The sequence below is a fragment of the Pipra filicauda genome, unplaced genomic scaffold (genome assembly GCF_003945595.2).
Source record: "Pipra filicauda isolate LSUMZ 115617 unplaced genomic scaffold, ASM394559v2 scaffold3_size10097308_pilon, whole genome shotgun sequence".
Classification (NCBI taxonomy): Eukaryota; Metazoa; Chordata; class Aves; order Passeriformes; family Pipridae; genus Pipra; species Pipra filicauda.
The window spans coordinates 2,482,066-2,501,392 of NW_024104532.1; the positions used below are offsets into that span (position 1 = coordinate 2,482,066).

At 58.1% G+C, this 19,327-nt stretch overlaps 2 protein-coding genes across 3 annotated transcripts; both read left to right on the top strand.

Moving 5' to 3' along the window:
• The first annotated feature begins 36 nt into the window (after window positions 1-36).
• On the top strand, window positions 37-8,424 carry ZNF346 (zinc finger protein 346). Its single transcript, XM_027718707.1, has 7 exons — window positions 37-132; window positions 300-403; window positions 489-584; window positions 2,406-2,556; window positions 4,018-4,257; window positions 6,747-6,840; window positions 8,109-8,424. Exons 1-7 carry the CDS (start codon window positions 72-74, stop codon window positions 8,212-8,214), a joined length of 852 nt encoding a protein of 283 aa, XP_027574508.1. The 5' UTR covers window positions 37-71; the 3' UTR covers window positions 8,215-8,424.
• Window positions 8,425-11,649: 3,225 nt separating this feature from the next.
• FGFR4 (fibroblast growth factor receptor 4) lies at window positions 11,650-19,327 on the top strand. Of its 2 annotated transcripts, XM_027718698.2 has the most exons (18): window positions 11,650-12,647; window positions 13,022-13,127; window positions 14,104-14,373; window positions 14,479-14,568; window positions 14,723-14,889; window positions 14,977-15,100; window positions 15,387-15,577; window positions 15,692-15,830; window positions 15,913-16,106; window positions 16,350-16,495; window positions 16,749-16,870; window positions 17,010-17,120; window positions 17,248-17,438; window positions 17,845-17,967; window positions 18,043-18,113; window positions 18,373-18,510; window positions 18,578-18,683; window positions 18,765-19,327. In XM_027718698.2, the coding sequence occupies exons 1-18, from the start codon at window positions 11,922-11,924 to the stop codon at window positions 18,909-18,911; spliced, it is 3,162 nt and encodes a 1,053-aa protein (XP_027574499.2). In that variant the 5' UTR covers window positions 11,650-11,921; the 3' UTR covers window positions 18,912-19,327. The 2 variants fall into 2 exon arrangements, with proteins under 2 accessions (XP_027574499.2, XP_039241119.1); XM_039385185.1 differs by lacking the exon at window positions 14,104-14,373.

The window sequence follows — 19,327 nt, forward strand, 5'->3', positions numbered from 1 at the left end:
GCCGCTGCTAGGCGCGGAGGGGGCGCGCGGGCGGGCTCTCGCGAGAACAGCGTGAGGCGGCGGTGGTGGCCATGGCGGACGGGGCCGGTAGCAACGGGGACGCTGCGGGGCCGCCGGTGGGCAAAGAGGCGGGTGAGGCGGCGGGACCGGGGGCGGGCGGGTGACCGGGCCCCCACGAGGTTCCTTGCAGCCCGGTCGGACGCCGCGAGGTGCGGAGCGGCCCGAACAGGGCCGCTCCGCACCTCCCGGGGTCCGACCGGGCCGCTGACGCCCCCGTTCTGTGCCCCCCCACCCCACAGTGGAGCGGCTGATCCGGGAGAACGGACACATCTTCACCGAGGCGCAGTGCAAGGTGTGCAGCGCCCTGCTCATCTCCGAGTCGCAGCGGCTGGCGCACTACCAGGTAAAGAACGGGGAGCATCCTCCCACCCCAGCCCGCCCCCTGGGCACGGCGGAGCACAGAGCGGGTCTTTCTCTGCTTTCCCTAGAGCAAGAAACACGCCAACAAGGTGAGGCGGTACCTGTCCATCCACGGTGGGGAGGAGGGTGCCCACGGGAAGAAGATGAAGCTGGAGGCGAAGCAGGTGAGCGGGGACTCGATTGCTGCCTATCAGTAAGGTCTGTAAATCGGTGTCTGTGAAGTGCGGATGATAAGTCATGAGAAGCAGCTGAAGGGGGTGGGGGGCTGGAGAAAATGAGGCAGTTTAGGCCTTATTGCTCTCTACAACTCCCTGGCAGGAGGTTGTAGCCAGGTGGGGGTCAACCTCTTCTCCCAGGCAACCAACCACAGAACAGGAGGAAAAGGCCTCAAGCTGTGCTTGGGGAGGTTCAGGTTGGACATCAGAAAGAGTTTCTTCATGGAAAGGGTTGTCAGTCTCTGGAATGGGCTGCCCAGGAAGGTGGTGGAGTCACCATCCCTGGAGGTGTTCGAGGAACGACTGGACGTGGCAGTCATTGCTCTGGTCTGGTTGACAAGGTGGGGATCAATCACAGGTTGGACTTGATGATTTCAGAGACCTTTTCTAACCTTAATGATTCTGTGATTCTGTAAAGTGTCTGAGAGGAAGATAGGACCAGATAGTGTGAGAGGATGGACCAGACTCTGCTCAAGGTTGTCCAGCAGTAGGGCAAGAAGCAACAGGCAGAAGCTGATGCACAGGCAGTTCCACCTGAACATGAGGAAGAACTTCGTTCCTGTGCAGTGACTGAGCACTGAAACAGATTGTCCAGAGAGGGTGTGGAGTCTCCCTCGCAGGAGATATCCCAGAACAGTCTGGATGGAATCCTGTGCCACGTGCTCTGGGATGGCGCTGCCTGAGCAGGGAGGTGGGACCAGATGACCCACTGTGGTCCCTTCCAACCTGACCCATCCTGTGAGTGCACGACCCCTCAGGGCTGAATATGGCACAGCAGGACCTGCTGGGCTAAAGGCTGTTTAACAGCCTTGTTAGTGAATGAGGAAAAGACTCTCAGAAAGGGCATTGTGAGAACTGAGGAGCTCAATGGCAGGCGTTTCACCAGCCCTTGTCCCAACTCTTGCTGCCCTCCCCACTCAAACAGCCTCTGTGAGTATTTCTTCTCCATTTAAACAAATGCACGTTGCCTTTTTTTGATAGTTTTGCTTGAAATTGTGGAGAAAAAATAGGAGCAACAGCTTGTGAGGAGTATTGTTGCATAACATCACACAGAGCACATTGGGTTCACCATCCACGGGAATTTGCTTCCCAGAGCAATCCTTGTTGTACTTATGTGGGTTCCCTCAGCCAGTAGCTGAAGCCTGTTGGTCAGTAAAGGCCCCACGTTCCATTCAGCCCTCTGTCTGCCCCTGACTCCCTTGGGGAACAGATTCTACTTTTATGATTGCTTCAGCTCTAATCCCTAACTCTGGCATTTGCAGGGAGGTGGGGGATAATGGCGGATGCCTTCGCACATAGTGTCAGGCTGAGAACTGCCTGGTGCTCCCTGCGCTGCTGGAATCATGTTGCAGATGACCCAGCTGATAGTGATGTTTGCGCTGCTCAGTTCACACCTTGCAGGGGACGAGGCTGCCTGGTCCAGTTTTGGCAGCCACACACTTAACCATGTCCTTCACCCAAACAGGCGAGGGCGGCCCTTCTGCCTGGAGTGTTTGCCAAAGGGTTTAAAAACGGTAATCTGGTGCAAGAACACTCTGCAGTAAGGGAGAGCGTGATGCTGCATCATGGAAGTCCTACTCAATCAGACTTCTTAGCACCCAAATGTCTCTGGCTGCCTTTTCTTAGACTCTGAAATTGTAGTGTTTCTTGTCGTAACCTTTTCTCAGAACCCCTAAACTGTAGTGTTTCTCCTCATAACCAGGAGGCTGGACGGGGTGACCTGCAGAGGTCCCTCCTGGCATCAGCCACTCTGCGGTTCTCTGTGCACAGGACAGCAAGCAGGAAGGCAGCAACGGGGAGGACAGGAACAAGTGTTGTCCCATCTGCAACATGACCTTTTCCTCTCCAGCCGTGGCAACATCTCACTACTTGGGCAAGACTCATGCCAAGAACATGAAGCAGCAGGCCCCCAAAGCGGAAGGTATGAGTGTCTGCAGTGCCTTTGCGTTGTCCTGAGGGGCTGTTGAGAGGTTTGTTGCACCCCAAGTGTGAGCTCTTGTGAGGGTGTGTGCGCTCTTTGTTATGAATTAGAAGAAGCAGTGCACCTCCACAGACCTGGCTGTGACAGCCTGCTCAGTGGGCAAAAAAGTTTTGTGGATTTTTGGTTTGCTTTGTTTGGGAGAAACGCAGCTGGTAGCAGAGTTGTCCCCATCCCTGTGTGCAGGGACCAGGAGTGTGATGTTACACTGTAGAAATGCCTGTCACAGGATACGATGCTCACTGAAAGCTTACAGGGACTGTAGTGACTGGTGAAACTCCAATATGGCAAATTCCTCAGAGCTGCTCTGCTACAACAATGTGGCCTCTGAGGTTCAGGGACTGGTGAGCTGCAGATAGCTGGGGACTGGGAGAGTACAGCTGAGGAGCTTCAGTATATGCTTGTCTGACCACGTCTGCCTGGGGTGCAGCTGCCTGTGTGTCCCACCCCTTTGCTAGCAGCCGGAAAGGCCCGGTGGGTGGGGAGGGAAACCCTCTGTCCAGGGCAGGTGGGGCAGCCACGAGCTTGGTGGACTGCAGGTGCTCAGGATGGAGGGAAAACACAGCCTTCGAGTGCACCTGAGGGTGGCAGCTTGTGCTGGCTCTGAGCTGGGATCTTCCAGCCAGAAACTGTCCTGGGTGTCTTCATGGCTTTGCTAAGATGTGTGTGCAGAGCAAGGCCACCTCTGGGGTCAGGGTGGCCTGTGGGATGTTTTAGTTCTTTGGAGCCCTTGCTTTTGGGTAAGACAGGAGCCTGCAGGGAGGGGTGGACATGCACTGAGCAGTCTGGTGCGTGCCTTTGGTTTTGGCATGAGAAGAGCTCTCTGATCCCTAGAAGGTTTGTTGCTCTGGTCTTTGGCACTGCATAGTGAGAGGCTGCAGGTTTCTCCATCACACAGGAAGCCAGTTCCCTGTGTGGATTCACTGTGTCAGACATAGTCCCGTTCATGCTGTTTCTCAGGCAAGACTCCTCATGAACTCAGTTCACAATCAACTCCTGCAGCTGCACGGTGCTTCCAGAAACCCACTGCCTTTGCTGTGCAGGGGCTTGTGCCCCTATTCTGACTGGGGAATGGTAACGGCAGATGGAAGCTCATTCATACCCACTGTTTCATGAATACAGTCATGCTTACATTAAGGAGAAATGTGCAAATCTGTTGGATTTTTTTAAACTCTGAAAGTTTTCCTGGCGTATTCTGACTTATCTTGCCACATGTTTTTAAATTCTTCAGCATTGTGGGAAGAGATAGGAGCATCGTGAATTTATCAAGGTGTCTTACATTGTTTAGGTTTGGGGGTTAGATGTAGCAGGTTATGAGTTTCAATGTGAGTTTGGGGGAAATAAAGTGACTGGTTTTTACCTGTGAGTTCTGAGACTGACCAAGAGTTTGCATCCACCCAACAGAAGCAGTGCCCCCACAGAAACACCCTGCTGCTCTCCCCACCTCTACTGCATCTTCTAACGAAGAGAACAAGGACATTACTGACCCAGACAAGTTCTGTAGCCTCTGCCATGCCACTTTCAACAACCCCCTTATGGCAAAACAGCACTATGTAGGCAAGAAGCACAGAAAGCAAGAGACCAAACACAAGCTGATGGCGCACTATGGCCGAACCCCTGATGCACCTGCATCGTCCTTCATGGGTGAGTTCTCAGCAGGGAGGCTGATAACCAGCTGGAGAGCAGGGTGGGAGAGCAACAGAATGTGTCTGACAGGCCTTTGGACGAGAGAGTCTGTGTGGAGGGAGCAGGGGAGAAATGCTCATGATGAGGGACTTGATTATACACCATAAGATTGATTTGGCTGTAACCCCCCAGCAGCAGATGTTTTAGACTGTAGCTACTCATGACAAGCTTTGGGTTGTTTTTTGTGATGTTGTTTAATCGGGGACGTGTCCTTTTTATTCTCTGTGTGGATAATCCAGGGATTTTGGCCAGTACTGTTTCTCGTTAGGTGATTGCATCCAAAATGGAAAGATAAAAGTGGCATTTGATGCTTAAAAATCATCTTTGGGGGGGACTAGCCAAAGATGGAAGGAATAGGTTTAACTGCACCTGCTGCTTCAAAGCACATGAAAGCCAGAGAGATTTCTCCCTGAATGCTTTTCTGCCTCTGTGTGGGCACTTCCATCTGATGAACTAATGCAACTCTCTCTGGAGCAAGTAGGAATGTGGGGAAAAAAACTCCAGAGCTATTAAGGAGGAACTTTAGGCAGACAGTTAAAACTCTTTTGGTTTATGATCTGCTGCTTATGAGCACTTGTACGTGATGAAAGCCCTCAGAGTCCAGTGAAAGCATTAGGAAAACGCCCTTGTTCCTCCCAACAGCCTTCTGTTGGACCAGGAAGTCTTAGTACCTGCTGGGTGCTCAAGGTAAATAATAAGCAGACAAATCATCTTAAAATCTTCATCAAGGGCTCCTTTCTCTGTCATAAAAACCCACACAAGCAGAAGATTAATTATTCTAATTCTTTGCAGGCCACCTTTAGATACCGGTAGCACTTATGACAAATGAGGCTCAATTAGCCAAGTAATGTTCTCTCCCACATTGCGTGGCCGTGTGGGAGATGGAGAAGGTGCTCAGTATCTCGTGTTACCCATCTGCTCTGCACCTAATTAGTGGGGTCTGATGAATGGTTCTACTTGAGTGTGACTCAGGCGCTGACAGTGGCAGGAGCCCCAGCCCAGGTGGGCTGGGTAGGTGGGCAGTGCCCTTGCCCGTGTGATTGATGTGTCCCAGGAAGTGCCAGCAGATCCAGAGTACATACAGACACATCTCCGGGGAACTTCAGCTGTTCTGGAGAGTTTCAGAGTCTGGGCTGTAATTCGGGGTGGATGGGATGGGATGGGATGGACTGTAGTCAGGCATGTTTTCTCCCACTCTCTTTGCTGTCTCTGTGTGCCAACAGCCACACCTGTTCCTAAAGTCTCTGCTGGGACCTAGCTGGCAGCAGGTGTTCTTTGCAGTGCAACACTGAGGTGTTTGTCTGCTTAAAGTCCTCTGAGAACCAGAGGTTTGGGGTGCAGAAGTGCAGTTTAGACAACTTTGTGAACACACCTGTTGGCTGGATTTGCAACAGAGAGATGACCTTGGTGGTGCAGGGAGGCAGACCTGAGACTGTATTGGCTCCTCTGGCCTTTCCTGCCCAGATCCAGATCCATTTTAAGAGCTCAGTGTCCCACCGGAGTCTGGAATCTCTGAGGTGCAGCAGCCACATGGGGAAGTGTCTGTTGCATGCTATGTTGTGCTTCCCGCTCAGTGATTTGCTGCTCTGCACCCCTGGGATCCGTGTCCTCTTTCATCTTAATGAAATGTTTTCCTTGTGAGACTCCCAGGTAGAGCCCTTCCCCAGTGAGCCAAAATTCAGGAACGCTTAATATCTTGAGGACAACTGCCAGAATTTTTCCCTGATAGAGAATCCTGTGCTGCCATGCTTGCCTGTTTGGTATCTGTGACCTCCTGAACTTTCAGTCCGGCTGGAGTTGTCATGTTACACAAAACCATTGATCCTGTCTAGTACAACTATTGTTGGAAACTGTTTTTTTCCTGGCAGTTAACTGATCCGCTGACTGTAACCAAACTGCTTGAGGACAGAGCTTAATATCCTCAGTTGGCACCTCAGCAAGGCTTAGCAGAATGCTGCATTGTGGAGCTGGACATCGGGTGTAATCTCCTCTGGCTGTTTTTATTATTGAAACGCTATAAGCTTACAAATTCAGTATCTCCCTCATTCTCTGTTATGAGATTTCCAGATCAGGAGAAGTGAGAATGTGGGAAAAAAATGGAGTTGCAAAGGCAGTATAGCATCGGGGTTGGGGTCCTAATGCTAAGACTTTTACTATATCTGATACTGTGGCCTATTCGTAGGAAATGTGTCTTTGTTGTTATCGATGAACAAACCCATGTTCTCATTAGGAAAGCTTTTTTGTCTTAGTGATTCCCTCACAGTGACTGGCTGATACACAGTGGGGTAGTGGGATTGTGTGACCTCCCTGCCTGGTCAGGCTGTTGACTTGTTATTTGTCTGTGTGTAGGGTTGTTTAACACATGAGGTGATTGATTATCTCGCTTGTTTCTAAGTCAGGCACCGGGTTTGGCTGGCTGTGTGTGCTAACGTTGCTGTCTGTTTCAGCCGGGAAGGGCTACCCCTGCAGCACATGTAACATAGTGCTGAACTCCATAGAGCAGTACCAAGCTCACATCAGTGGCTTCAAACACAAGAATCAGTAAGTAACATTCTTGTCTAAGTGTGTTTCCAGCCTCGCTGTTCAAATCAATGGCCTAAATATAATCTAAAATGCGGTTTTGAACGCGTGTCTCCAGCTGACTTCCAAGCATAACAGCAGGGTCTGTGCAGGCTCTCTCTGTGTGTCCTGACGCCACTCCAACAGCTCCCTCTGCAGACAGCCCGGCTGTGCTGCTTCCAGTTTCTTTCCATTCCTGATAGTTCAGCTCAGCACAGACGTTTGCAGTGAGCCTGACACCCATTAAACACAGTTTCTCTTAACAGCTGAGATTTTAATTTAATTAAGAACTGGCTCAGTGGAGATCTGCTTGCCATTCTAATCTCCCTTGGGGTTGCTTGTTGTAAAATTTGGCATGGAATCAGCGTGCTCCAGAAACCTGGACTGTATTCCTTCACTCCCTCTCACAGCTGGCAAGTTAAATAATGGCATCCCCTGCATATATTATTAAATGAAAAAAATCAGGTTGCCAGGTGATTAATACCAAAAATACTTGTTCTGAACACTGTCAAAGTTCAGATCTTTAATTTAAGAGCCTTCACTAAAAGAGACTCAATAATGAACCTGGGTTGCTTAGAAAGCTTCTTAGAAGGAAGAGGTATTAGGAAACCCTACCTCAAGTGAGGACAGGCTCGTAGCCAAATTTCCCAAATGAGTCAGGAAGAAAACTGGAGTCTCTTGTTGCTTGTCTATGAAATAACAGCCCCATGGTCCCTCGGCTCTCTGGAGTACTTGATTGGAAGACTTGTGCTCCATCCTGCATCCCAGAAAAGTTTCAGCTTTCAAACAGCACAACTGAATGAGTGAATAGGACGTATCCCATTCCAGAGAGATAGCATTGAGGATGTTCCCAACACACACACACGTGAATGTTCCCTTTAAGGACACAGATGTTGTCATAGCTGTTGCAGCCACTTTTCAGAAAGCTGCTCTGGATTCAGCCATGCAGTCCTGTTCCAGCTCCTGCAGCCTGGCAGGATGCTTGCTTTGTAATGGGAGCTCTTTAGCAGTCCTTGAGCTGTGCCGCGGCTAATTCTGCCGTGCTAAAGGTGTCTGTTTACACACAGGCACAGAGGGCAAGGATGCACTTGGAAGGTTTTCTGGCAAGTTGTTGCCTTGGCTGCAGTGGGCTGTTGCTCTGCTGACAGCCGTGCCTGCTGAGCAGTGATTGCAGCTGGCACATTTCAGAGCATTTGTGACATTGTCTCCTTTTTTTCCTGTGTTTTCCTCTTGCTCCCTTCGATGTGCAGGATGCCAGGAGCAGTGCCAGTTGTCGGACCGTTCCCACCGCAGCAGTATGTCCGGGAAGAGTCAACTGCCCCAGGAGGCTACAGTTACTTCAGCCAAGACTTCTAGAGCAAGTTGCAGCACTGTTCTTGGAGTTGTTGGTGGCCCCAGAACGCACATCCTTTGCCAGCCCACAACGGTTTCATTATCCCTCTGGATAAGCAAAACCCTACCCTCCTGTATGCACTCGTTGAGCAGAACGAGGACTGAATCTGTCAGGAAAAGGATCCAGCTGGAAGAGACTTGCTAGACAGCAAATACTTCACTCCCTTTAGAGTAGTTTTCATTGTGTAATTGCTTCCTGTGAAGGTGGGTGCGGTGTGAGAGGAAGTGTGTATCTGGTGTAAAGGAGGGTTTGGCAACAGGCTGGTAGTGGCCACCTCCTCCCTGTCCCCACTCTGGAAGGCTGCCCATCCTGCTGCTGGGCTGCTCTCAGAGGGACACCAGCACCTGCGGGCATGCCTAGGTGTGACAAGAGGGGAGCTGGAGCCAGGCTGTGGGGCCAGAGCCACCCACAAGCCCAGGGAGGCTGAGGACAGAGAGCAGCCCCTGTCCCCAGGTGTGCCCTGATGCTGGCATGCTGTCGGCCCAGCTCTGCTCATCCCTGCCCTGAACCAGGGCTCTGGCTGCCTCTCTGGGCTGAGCCCCAGCGCTTCCCAGGCTGGCAGACACGGGGAAGGGCATGAGCTGCCCGCCAGCCACGTCCCCCACGGAAGCGCTGCACTCCCCTGCCCTCACCACAGCAGCTCCGTGGGGCCAACCGCTGCTCTAGAAGTGCAGGGCTGGGCCGTGCAGGGCTGGGCCGTGGGCTCCCCCTGAGCCGGGGGGAGCGCAGCCCCAGCTGCAGCCCCAACCGCTGCCACCCCTCGTGGCCTCACTGGCTCCAGCAAGTAAATCAGGTGCAGATGTGGAGTCAGGGCCGGGTGCCTGCTTGCGATTACGGGCTGGGAGCATCGGGGTGGCCCCGGTCCTGCCTCACAGCCCCCTGCCGTGGCTGCAGCTCTCCCCAGTGCTGTACAGGGGACAGGGCTGGGAGGCAAAGATCCTGCTTGCTTGGCCCACAGGTGGGCACCGTGGTTCCCAGCCCAGCACATGGCATGTGCCACATCCCCAAGGGGAGCAGCACCCATCCTGGCCCCATGCACCCTGTTCCCCGTGCTGCCTGCAGTACCAGCGCTCCCCCACACAGCCGGGACAGGAAGGGGCAACAGGACTGCAGCAGGGACAAGACATGGCACTGCCTGCTCTGCTGCCAGGCTACCCCCACCCCACATTTTCCCCGCTCAGCCCTCCCTGCCCCAGTCTGTGAGTGCTCCTGTGCCATGCTGTGGCCAAAGCCCAGGACCTCAGTGTCCCTATCTTGCAGCCCCTGTGCTGGGCCCCACATTCTTGGCTCCCCAGAGGGAGCAGCAGGTTCATGTTTGCCAAGTTCTGCCTGGTTAAACCTTAACCGAGCTGGGTTGTTCCATCAGTCCCTCCCAGCTGGAGATAAGGATGGGCAGGCAAGACCAGGGCCTGGTGAGAAGCACTGCCCTGAGCCTGGCTGCTCACCTCCAGCACTGCACCCAGCCCCTGCAGAGTGCCCTGCCCAGCCTGGGGTGGCTGCCCCTCTGCCATGGGCCCTGCCTGCCTTGGTGGGTCCCCATGGATGTGAGGGCAGCAGATTGTGGCTGAAAGCTGCCATGTGGCCAGTGGGGCTGGATGGAGCTGGAAGCCCCTGTGCTGGGGCTCACCCCTGTACTTCAGGGCTGGCCCACTCCCTCTGTGCCAAGGGGTTCCCATCACCCCAGTACATGGCATGAGCTTGCTCAGCCTCAGCTCCTGGACCTCATACACATATGGGGTACAGGGAGCTGGGGCTCCTGCCCCTCAAACAACTGCTGTTCAGAGGAAGCCAAGAGAAACTTCCAGGAGGAAAGAGCCCCCCAGGCTCCGGCCCCCCACGGTGCCGCGTGTGCTCATGCCGGCCACAGGTGCCACCACAGCGGGAGTGTCGGCGAGCGCTGGGGCCAGGCACAAGGGGCGGCTGTGTTCCCGCAGCTCCGGCTGCCTTCCAAGAGCAATATTGTTGGCACCAGGCAGGCTCCCTGCACCGGCAGTGCATACATGGGCCTTTCATGAGAGGAGTGGGGATGATTTACTGCCTGGGGGAAGGGGCAGGGGCGGGAGGATGAAGGTCCAGCATGCCGGCGCCCGGCCCCTCGTGCGTGCTCACTGCCGTGGGGCCCTGCACTTGTAAGTGAGCCCGAGGGTCTGGCCAGGGGGTCACCTCTCCCAGTTGGGCATGGGGCAGAGTGGGTCCACCTGCCCCATCTGCAGGGCTATGGGGACACACTCCCTCTCTGGGTACCCCACTGCATCTGAGCTCCCACTGTGGCTCAGCAGGCAGGGGCCACATGTCCCGTGCGGTGCTGCAGTGATGGGAACAGTCCATGAGCTGGGGAGACAGGAGCAGCAGAGGAGGGTGCTGGGACAGGGGTGCACTAGCAGCACAGGGTGCTGTGCTGGCACAATCCCCCCTTGTTGAACTGCTGGCGTGGCAGAGGCCGTGGCGGTGCTGCTGGCAGCGGGTGGCAGGCGGTGGGGCTGTGCTGCTGTGAAGGGCTTTTTGTTTGCCATCAGTTGCTGTTATAAATCAAGCCAGGCAGCCCAGCCCCAGCCTAGCACTGCCCCATGGCAGAAAGGCTACCTGTTCCCAGCTGCCCACAGCTCCATCCCACCAAGCCCCAGCCTGTGCCCAGCATTGCCCTGACCCAGCAGGGATGCTTGGTGTGCCATGGGATGAGGTGCCAGCACTGGTCTCTCTGCCTTGCTTTCACCCAGCATCGGGGAACCCTGGGATACAGGGGATCTCTCCCTGCCCATCCCAGGCCATGGTTCCCATGGGCTCCCCAGAGTCCCAGCTCGCCCCTGGTGTTCCCAGCACTGGGAACGACCCCTTCTCTCTGGTTTTAATTTGGTTTTGGTTCGAATTGAGCTGAACCCAACATTTTTCTGTGCTTCCGGCACACTGTGAACTCTGCAGGGGTGGCCGCTGCTCCGTGAAATTGATGTTCTCGTCCGCTTCACGCATCGGCAGGAATGAACAGCTGCTGGGGGCTGCTGGCCCCTGGGACTGCTTTGTGCACCTCTGCACCCCGGGGGGGGGACCAGCACCCCAGCAGCATGGGGGAACGGTGCACCAACCAGACCTCACAATGAAGCCATGTCATGCTGAAAGTTGCTGGTTTGGCGTCCTGGAGCAGTACAGATGTGGCTGTGCTTTGGCCCTGGCAGTGTGGCCCTACAGGGTGAGGGGTGACAGTGACAGTGCATCCCACTCACACGAACTCAGGCTCCACACCAGACATGGACAATGCTGCATGTGGGGCTCAGCACGACCCTAGAAGGTCTTGCTGGAAAGCAGAGAGATGGTGAAGCAGATGGCGATGCAGCAACGAAGAGCAACGCTGGGACCGGACCCTGGCTGTGTGCTGGGAACACCTTCTGTCCCCCCTTGCTGGCAGCGAGATGCCCAGGGGAAGGTGTTCCTGAGGACCACACTAAGTCAGTGTGTGAGGCCAGGCATCCCCCAGTGCCTAGGGGTCCTGCGCGGGCAGATGGGCAGCGTGACCTGGGCATCATGGGGTCTGCCCACTCTGGCACAGGCAGCAGCACGGGGAAGGCGAGGACGAAGTGTTTATGGGCCGGATTAGGCCACTCCAACGCCGGCTCGCAGCCTCTCGGTGTTTTACGACGCTCCGTTATGGGCTCCTAATGAGGGTCACAGCCGCTTTATGGCACCGGCAGCGATAACACTACAACTAATTACAGCGCAATTAGCGTGCGGGCTGCCGGGTACCCAGCAACGCTCCGCGCCCAGCCCGGGCCAGGGCATCTGCCGGCGGGCACTGCTGCCGGGGCACCCTCGGCATCCCGGGGCCGGGGTGCTCCCGCTCCCAGCAACTGGGGTGCCATGGGAGGAAACGGGGGTGGCCTTGTCCCATCGACCCATCTGCTGCTCTCCACGCGTGGGGTCTGCCTGGGAGATGGCACAAGGGAGCAGCCCCGGGTGTTTTTCAGTCACACGCGTTCCCACCCTCCCGGGGATGGTGCAGCGGTGGGGCCCGAGGGCCGCCTCTCGCTGTTGGGGGGGGGTCGCGGTCGGTGCCGCCTCCCACTGTCCTCTCAGCCCGGCGGCGGGTCGGTTTGCAAAGGAGGCGGCGGAGTGGGGCCGGTCCCCGTCCCCCCCCGCGCCTCCCCAGCGCTCCGGGCGGGGCCACTGTAACTCGAGCGCGCCCCTACAAAGTGCCCGCGCCCCCGCGGCGGCGGCAGAGTGGGGCGGGAGCCAGCCCGGAGCGAGCCCCAGCCCTGCCTGCAGCCGGAGCCAGAGCCGTCCCCGGTCCTGCCGCCATGGGGCTGCGGTGCGGGGCGCGGCGGCGCTGAGCCCGCTGCCCCCGGACTTTGCCCGGGCCCTCCCCGCGCAGCGCGGGCGGCTCCGCCGCGGGAGTCCGTCACCACCGGTAACAACGCGACCCTCGCCCCCGGGACTATTCGGGATCCCCCACTCGGGACACTCTCCCCCCTCCCTGGAATCCCCACGGTCCCCCTTCCCCCGGTAAACCTCCCCCAGCGCCCTGACGAGGCTGCCGCTGGCAGGGCGAGTCGTGTTCCCGGCATCCAAACGGGGTGTTCCCCCCTCTCCATGCCCACTCCCAAGGGGGGGAGGCTCTGTAAGGGATCTCAAACTGCCCAGGGACACCCGTTCTCTGCCTCCCCTCCATGCTCACCCACTCTCGCCGTGCCCTGGGAACTCCGCGCCGCTGCTCCCCGGTGCCCCGGGACGGGAGGGGGCTGCTCGCCCGGATCCGCTCACCCGGCCCTGCCTGTCCCGCAGGGTGGGACCCCCCTCGCCGCGGGGGCCTGGAAGATGCGGCCCCTCTTACAGGTCGTGGCAGGGCTGCTGCTGGCGGCGGCTGCCCAGGGCAAGGCGATGGAGCCAGGTACGGCTGCGGGGGGCGAAGCGGGGCCGGGAGGTGGCGGGAAGGGAGTCATGCTTTCTGAATACTTTCCCCATCCCAGATGGGCACCGAGCCCCGGGTTGGGGGTGCGAGTGCTCACCCTGGGCACGCAGCCCCACCGCTCTGCCTGCGGGGCTGGGCTGGCGGGAGCCAGGGACATGGCACGGGGACCAGCGTTTCCATCATCGGGAGAGGAGGTGTGGAGGCTGGGAGGAGCAGGGTGGCTCCAGGCAGGCTGTCCCTGTGCCGCGGAGGCTTGGCTCGCTCGGTGGATATGCGTGGCAGAGCGGAGTGGCGTGACTGCCGTGGGCTGTCGCAGTTCTGCGTGGCTCCTGGTGAGGTGCCGGCAGTGCCTCGCCATGGTGGGTACGGGAGGAGGACGCGTCCCAGGGGACTAGAGGCCCAGCTACCTCACATCCCACCCGTACTGGCCACGCAGAGGGCTGGGGACGCACTTTGACCCCCAGGCCACTGCACGCGGGCAGTCGGGCTGCGCTGGTATTGCCGTTCTGGCAGCCAGGTGGTGTCTGCCCTCCAGGTGCACACGCTGCTGCTGGCCATGGTCAGGCAAGGCCCTGCTGCCAGCCTGAGCATCTCCGGAGACAGCCAGGCAGAGACAGCCAAGCGTAATGGTCCCGGCCGTGCCTGGGGCATGTGAAGGTCCAACGATGGGTGACCGGGTGGGTTTGTTGCTGGGTTGAGTGAAGCAGAATGGGCTGGAGCACCTGTGCCACTGGGAGTGGTGGAAGGATGGTGCCATGTGTGGCCTTGGACAGGACATACCACTGGGTAAAGCATGTTCCTGTGCCCTAGGGCAGTCCAGCCCTCACCCACCTCCGGGGTGGCAGAGCTGGGCACCAGCCTGTGTCATACCACATGTTCTCTGCACTGGGGTGGACATGTGGTGGGGTCCTGGGAGGGGTGAGCACCAGGGTGGGCACTCACCGTGTCTCTCCAGAGCTATTTGAGAGCCCATTGCTGGAGTCAGAAGAAGAACATCTCCTGCTGGACCCGGGCAATGTGCTGAAGCTGTACTGTGATGCCAACCAGAGCGGTGCCAGTGTGGTTTGGTACAAGGAGTCTCGGCCTCTTGTCTCGGGAGGTCGCATCCATCTCCGGCAGAGTCTGCTGGAGATCTCGGAGGTCGCCTATGAGGACTCAGGGCTCTACGTGTGCCGGGCGCGGGGGACTGGGGAGATCCTGCGCAATTTCACCATCTCCGTTGTGGGTAGGGGCCCTGGCATTGCCCAGCAACCCCCAGGGCAGCAAGGCAGCCACTGCCCACCCAGCCCTGCGGGCAGGGATGTCCCTCTCAATCCGTTGCCTTTTGCAGACTCCCTGGCATCAGGTGATGATGATGAAGATAGTGATGGCGACAGTCCCCACAGAGACCGAAATGAGGAGCCCATCTATGTGCCCAGAGGTCAGTACCATGCCAGGGCACTGCAGAAAAGGGCAACTGGGGCAGAACCAGGGGCATGGGACACTACTGTCTCCCAGTCCCAGCAGAGGCAACTGGGAACAGGCCCCTAGCTGCCCTTTGGCCCCCTCCCACTGTATGTCCCACATGTCCCCAGCTCCTTACTGGACTCACCCACACCGGATGGACAAGAAGCTGTATGCGGTCCCCGCGGGGAACACAGTGAAGTTCCGCTGCCCGGCCTCGGGCAGCCCCAGCCCCAGCATACGCTGGTTCAAGAATGGGCGCGAGTTCCGGGGGGAGCACCGCATTGGGGGCATCCGGGTACGGGTCAGCTCCCCCTACCACAGCTCCCCTCCTGGGATCCATCTCCCCCATCTCACCTTGCTGCCTTATCTCCCCCGTCGGCAGCTCCGGCATCAGCATTGGAGCCTGGTGATGGAGAGTGTGGTGCCCTCTGACCGCGGCAACTACACTTGCCTGGTGGAAAACAGGTTTGGCAGCATCCGCTACAGCTACCTCCTGGATGTGCTGGGTGAGGGCTCCTCAGCACAGCGCTGGTCCAGGCTCCCCCCACGCCAGGCAGAGGGGTTGGGGTCAGGGGAAGGGGGTGGAGTAGCTTCGTGGCTTCTCTCTGGTGCAGCCCACATGTCCCTTGCACCCCAGGGATGTGGGATGGAGACCAGGCTCATGTTGCATTGGTCTACTGTAGGGCTGGGGAAGGGCTCTCTGTGGCTCCATGGTGGGTGGAGAGGGAGGGAGAAAGGAGCCCCTGCTCTGGGCCACTGTGTCAGTGACACCGCTCTGCTCCCTGTGCACAGAGAGGTCCCCGCACAGGCCCATCTTGCAGGCTGGGCTGCCTGCCAACACCACGGCCCTTGTGGGCAGTGATGTGGAGTTCTTCTGCAAGGTCTACAGCGACGCCCAGCCCCACATCCAGTGGCTGAAGCACATTGAGGTGAACGGCAGCAACTACGGTCCTGATGGGGTCCCCTACGTGCAAGTGCTCAAGGTAAAAAGGGCTGGAAGCACCCAGATCCCAGATACCCACCCTAAAGTGGTGACAGGGGTGCACAGAGCCCCCCGAGGAAGAGGGATGCTGACCATCCATCCCTTTCCCTGGCAGACTGCAGACATCAACAGCTCTGAAGTGGAGGTGCTGTACCTGCGCAATGTCTCCGTGGAGGATGCTGGCGAGTACACCTGCCTGGCAGGGAACTCCATTGGCCTCTCCTACCAGTCTGCCTGGCTCACCGTCCTGCCAGGTAGGGTGGGGTCCTGGGGTGGGGTCTTGGACCCCTGGCACGCAGAGGCCATGCCTCAGGCCAACTCATTCGCTCTCCCCAGAGGAGGAGCTGGTGCGGGAAGCTGAAGCCCCTGAGGCCAAGTACACGGACATCATCATCTACACCTCAGGCTCTCTGGCCGTGGCCATGGCCATCATCATCATGGTGCTCTGCCGGATGCAGACTCAGTCGAGCAAGCAGCACCTGGAGCCCATGGCGGTCCACAAGCTCTCCAAATTCCCACTCATCCGACAGGTGGGTGATGAGCTGGAGCCCTGTTGGGCACAGGGGGGACCTTGGTGACCAACTGGCTCCACGAGTGCCACTTGTACCCGTCACACCTTACCCTGCTACCAGCCTTGGGGCTGCCTTTCCCCATTGCCTCCTGTGGCTCCCTCGCCCCATTGCTCCAAGTGAGGGTCTCTGTGCAGCACTGTTAGGACTCTCTTTGGCCCTGGAACATGGGGCAGGATGGCTGAGGTCCCTTGGTCTCCACAGTTCTCCCTGGACTCCAGCTCCTCCGGGAAGTCCAGCACATCCCTGATGCGCGTCACCCGTCTCTCCTCCAGCTGTGCCCCAATGCTGGCTGGTGTCATGGAGCTGGACCTGCCCCTTGATGTCAAGTGGGAGTTCCCCCGAGACAAGTACGGTGCCATGTGGGGCAGGGACTGGGGGCTGCTCTCCCAGCTGCCCCAGGGACAGCAGCATGTGGGTGACATATGGGGAGGTCTCTGGCCACCACCAGACACCTCAGCACCTCTGTACCCTGGGGCACTGGGATTCAGCTTGGACAGAGAGGGGCAGCCACACTGCCTCTGCCCCTCAGGATTCGTCCATGTGGTGGTGGGGAGTGGGGCCATCCCTGTGGTCCCTCACGGTTCTGCCTGTCCCTGCCAGGCTGGTGCTGGGGAAGCCCCTGGGGGAAGGTTGCTTTGGCCAGGTGGTGCGGGCAGAGGCTTACGGGATCGACAGAGACCGGCCAGACAGAGCTGTCACCGTAGCTGTCAAAATGCTGAAAGGTACTGAAATGTACTGAAAGGTACTGAAATGTACAAATGCTGAAAGACTCCTGTGCCAGTGTCCCAGGAACAGAGGTGGCATCAGTGCTGGGTTGGAGTGCCACCCAGCTGGCACGGTGACACTGCCCTCCTTCCCCAGACAATGCCACTGACAAGGACCTGGCTGACCTCATATCCGAGATGGAGATGATGAAGCTCATGGACAAACACAAGAACATCATCAACCTCCTGGGAGTCTGCACACAGGATGGTGAGGGGGCTGTGCGGGCAGGGTTTGGACAGGGCATGGAGCATGACCAGGGGATGGGGGCTGTTGGGGACAGTGGCCGACTGGGGAGGGACAGGGCAGGAGCTGAGTGAGTGGCTGCCCTTCCCAGGGCCGCTGTACGTGATTGTGGAGTTTGCTGCGAAGGGCAACCTGCGTGAGTACCTCCGTGCCCGCCGCCCCCCGACACCCGACTACGCTTTCGACGTCACAGCAATGCCTGAGGAGCAGCTCTCCTTCAAGGATCTGGTCTCCTGCGTCTACCAGGTGGCCCGTGGCATGGAGTACCTGGAGTCGAAGCGGGTAGGGCTGGCACGGCCCACGCGGGCTGTTTGTGCTGGGCACAGCTGGGGAGGGCATGGTGGTGACAGGGGAGTGGTGTGTCCCTGGTGAATGTGCTGTCCCCATGGAGAGGGAGCCCAACCCATTCCCACAGGCTGTCCAGAACCTACCAGTCTCATCCAGCAAGGCTCAAGGCAGTATCTCCCCAGAAATGTGGGGCTCAAAGCCTGACCCACCCCCCGAGGAGTGTGTGTGTCCCAGCAGTGCGCCTGTCACTGCAGAAAGCCTGATGAGGGGGTGGCCCCACCCCTGCAGAAGTGCTGGGGGATGTGTGGGAGAGAAACAGCACCTCTGGGTGTGTGGAGGGGACATACAGAGCTGGAGCCACCATCTCACACCCCTGTGGGCAACGCTCCCCCCCCCGCAGTGCATCCACCGTGACCTGGCCGCCCGCAATGTGCTGGTGACAGCAGAGAGCGTGATGAAAATCGCTGACTTTGGATTGGCCAGAGACGTCCATGACATCGACTACTACAAGAAAACCAGCAACGTGAGTGGAGGTCCCGGGAGAGGGGCACAGGGACCCCCAGCCAGGGCTGAGCTGAGCAGGGGGTTGCTCTCATAGGGTCGCCTGCCAGTGAAGTGGATGGCACCAGAGGCCCTGTTCGACCGTGTCTACACCCACCAGAGCGATGTGTGAGTCCTGGGGGGGAATGAGGGTGTGTTGTCTGTGTGGGACAAGGCAGCACTGTGGAGTTATGCACATACTGGAGGGTCCCCATGAGTAGGATGGAGATGCTCCATGGGGACAGCAGCAGTGGGGCACATCTTCCCCCGAGGTGATGCCACCCTCTGCCATCCCTGCTCCCACAGCACTGCAGGGTGCAGAGAGGCAAGCTGGGGAAGGACCCTTGAGCATGGTTGACCCCCCCCCCTTTGCCATGCGTGATCCTAGGTGGTCCTTTGGGATCCTGATGTGGGAGATCTTCACACTGGGGGGCTCCCCGTACCCCGGCATTCCTGTGGAGGAGCTCTTCAAGCTGCTGAAGGAGGGGCACCGCATGGACCGGCCATCTAACTGCACCCATGAGCTGTGAGTACTGGCCAGGTGGGGAGGCAGGGGGCACAGTGAGACCCCATTAACACCACTTGCCTCCCAGGTACATGCTGATGCGGGAGTGCTGGCATGCCGTGCCCTCGCAGCGCCCCACCTTCAAGCAGCTTGTGGAGGGGCTGGACAAGATACTGGCAGCCGTTTCGGAGGAGGTGAGAGGTGGAGGATCTGGTGGGGGTGGGCAGCATGGGCACTGACAGCACTGGTGGTGATGGCACTGTCCCTCCCTGCAGTACCTGGACCTCTCCATGCCTTTTGAGCAGTACTCACCCTCCTGCGAGGACACTGCCAGCTCCTGCTCCTCCGACGACTCCGTCTTCACTCACGACCCTCTGCCGCTGGCTCCCCGCCTCTTCTCCTACCCCAGTGTGAGGACTTAAGGGTGGGCAGGGAAGGGTGATGCCAAGGCTGCCTCTGCCCTTGCTGGGAGCAGGTCCAGGTTTCTGGCTCTGAAAGCTGCCAGGCTCCCCAGGAGGTTCCCTGCTTTGTTCGGGGTGAGCAGTGGGCAGGCAGGGCCCTGAGCTGCAATGCTGGGGCAGGGTGTCCCTCTCTCCTGGCTCCATTTGGGCACTGAGCCATCAGTCCTGGCTGAGACCTGCCTCGCATTGTTTGGCAGAGGGAGCTAGATCCTGTCCAGGCAGGAACTGTGTGGGATGCCCATGACATCGCCCAGGGAGATGGGCTTTGGCCAGCGCTTTGGTGGAAGTGTCTCTGGGTGGGAGCCCCACTGCTGTCGGCCTCCTGCTGCATCTGTACATAGCCACAGAGATGAATATTTATGTACGTGAAATATCAA

Coding starts and splice junctions, on each gene's coding strand:
- FGFR4 (XM_027718698.2), top strand. CDS start 11,922: ATGGCACCGGCAGCGATAACACTACAACTAATTACAGCGCAATTAGCG. Junction 17,439..17,844: donor AGTACCTGGAGTCGAAGCGG/GTAGGGCTGGCA, acceptor CCCCCCCCGCAG/TGCATCCACCGTGACCTGGC. Junction 18,114..18,372: donor TACACCCACCAGAGCGATGT/GTGAGTCCTGGG, acceptor GCGTGATCCTAG/GTGGTCCTTTGGGATCCTGA.
- ZNF346 (XM_027718707.1), top strand. CDS start 72: ATGGCGGACGGGGCCGGTAGCAACGGGGACGCTGCGGGGCCGCCGGTG. Junction 133..299: donor GCCGGTGGGCAAAGAGGCGG/GTGAGGCGGCGG, acceptor CCCACCCCACAG/TGGAGCGGCTGATCCGGGAG. Junction 6,841..8,108: donor GGCTTCAAACACAAGAATCA/GTAAGTAACATT, acceptor TTCGATGTGCAG/GATGCCAGGAGCAGTGCCAG.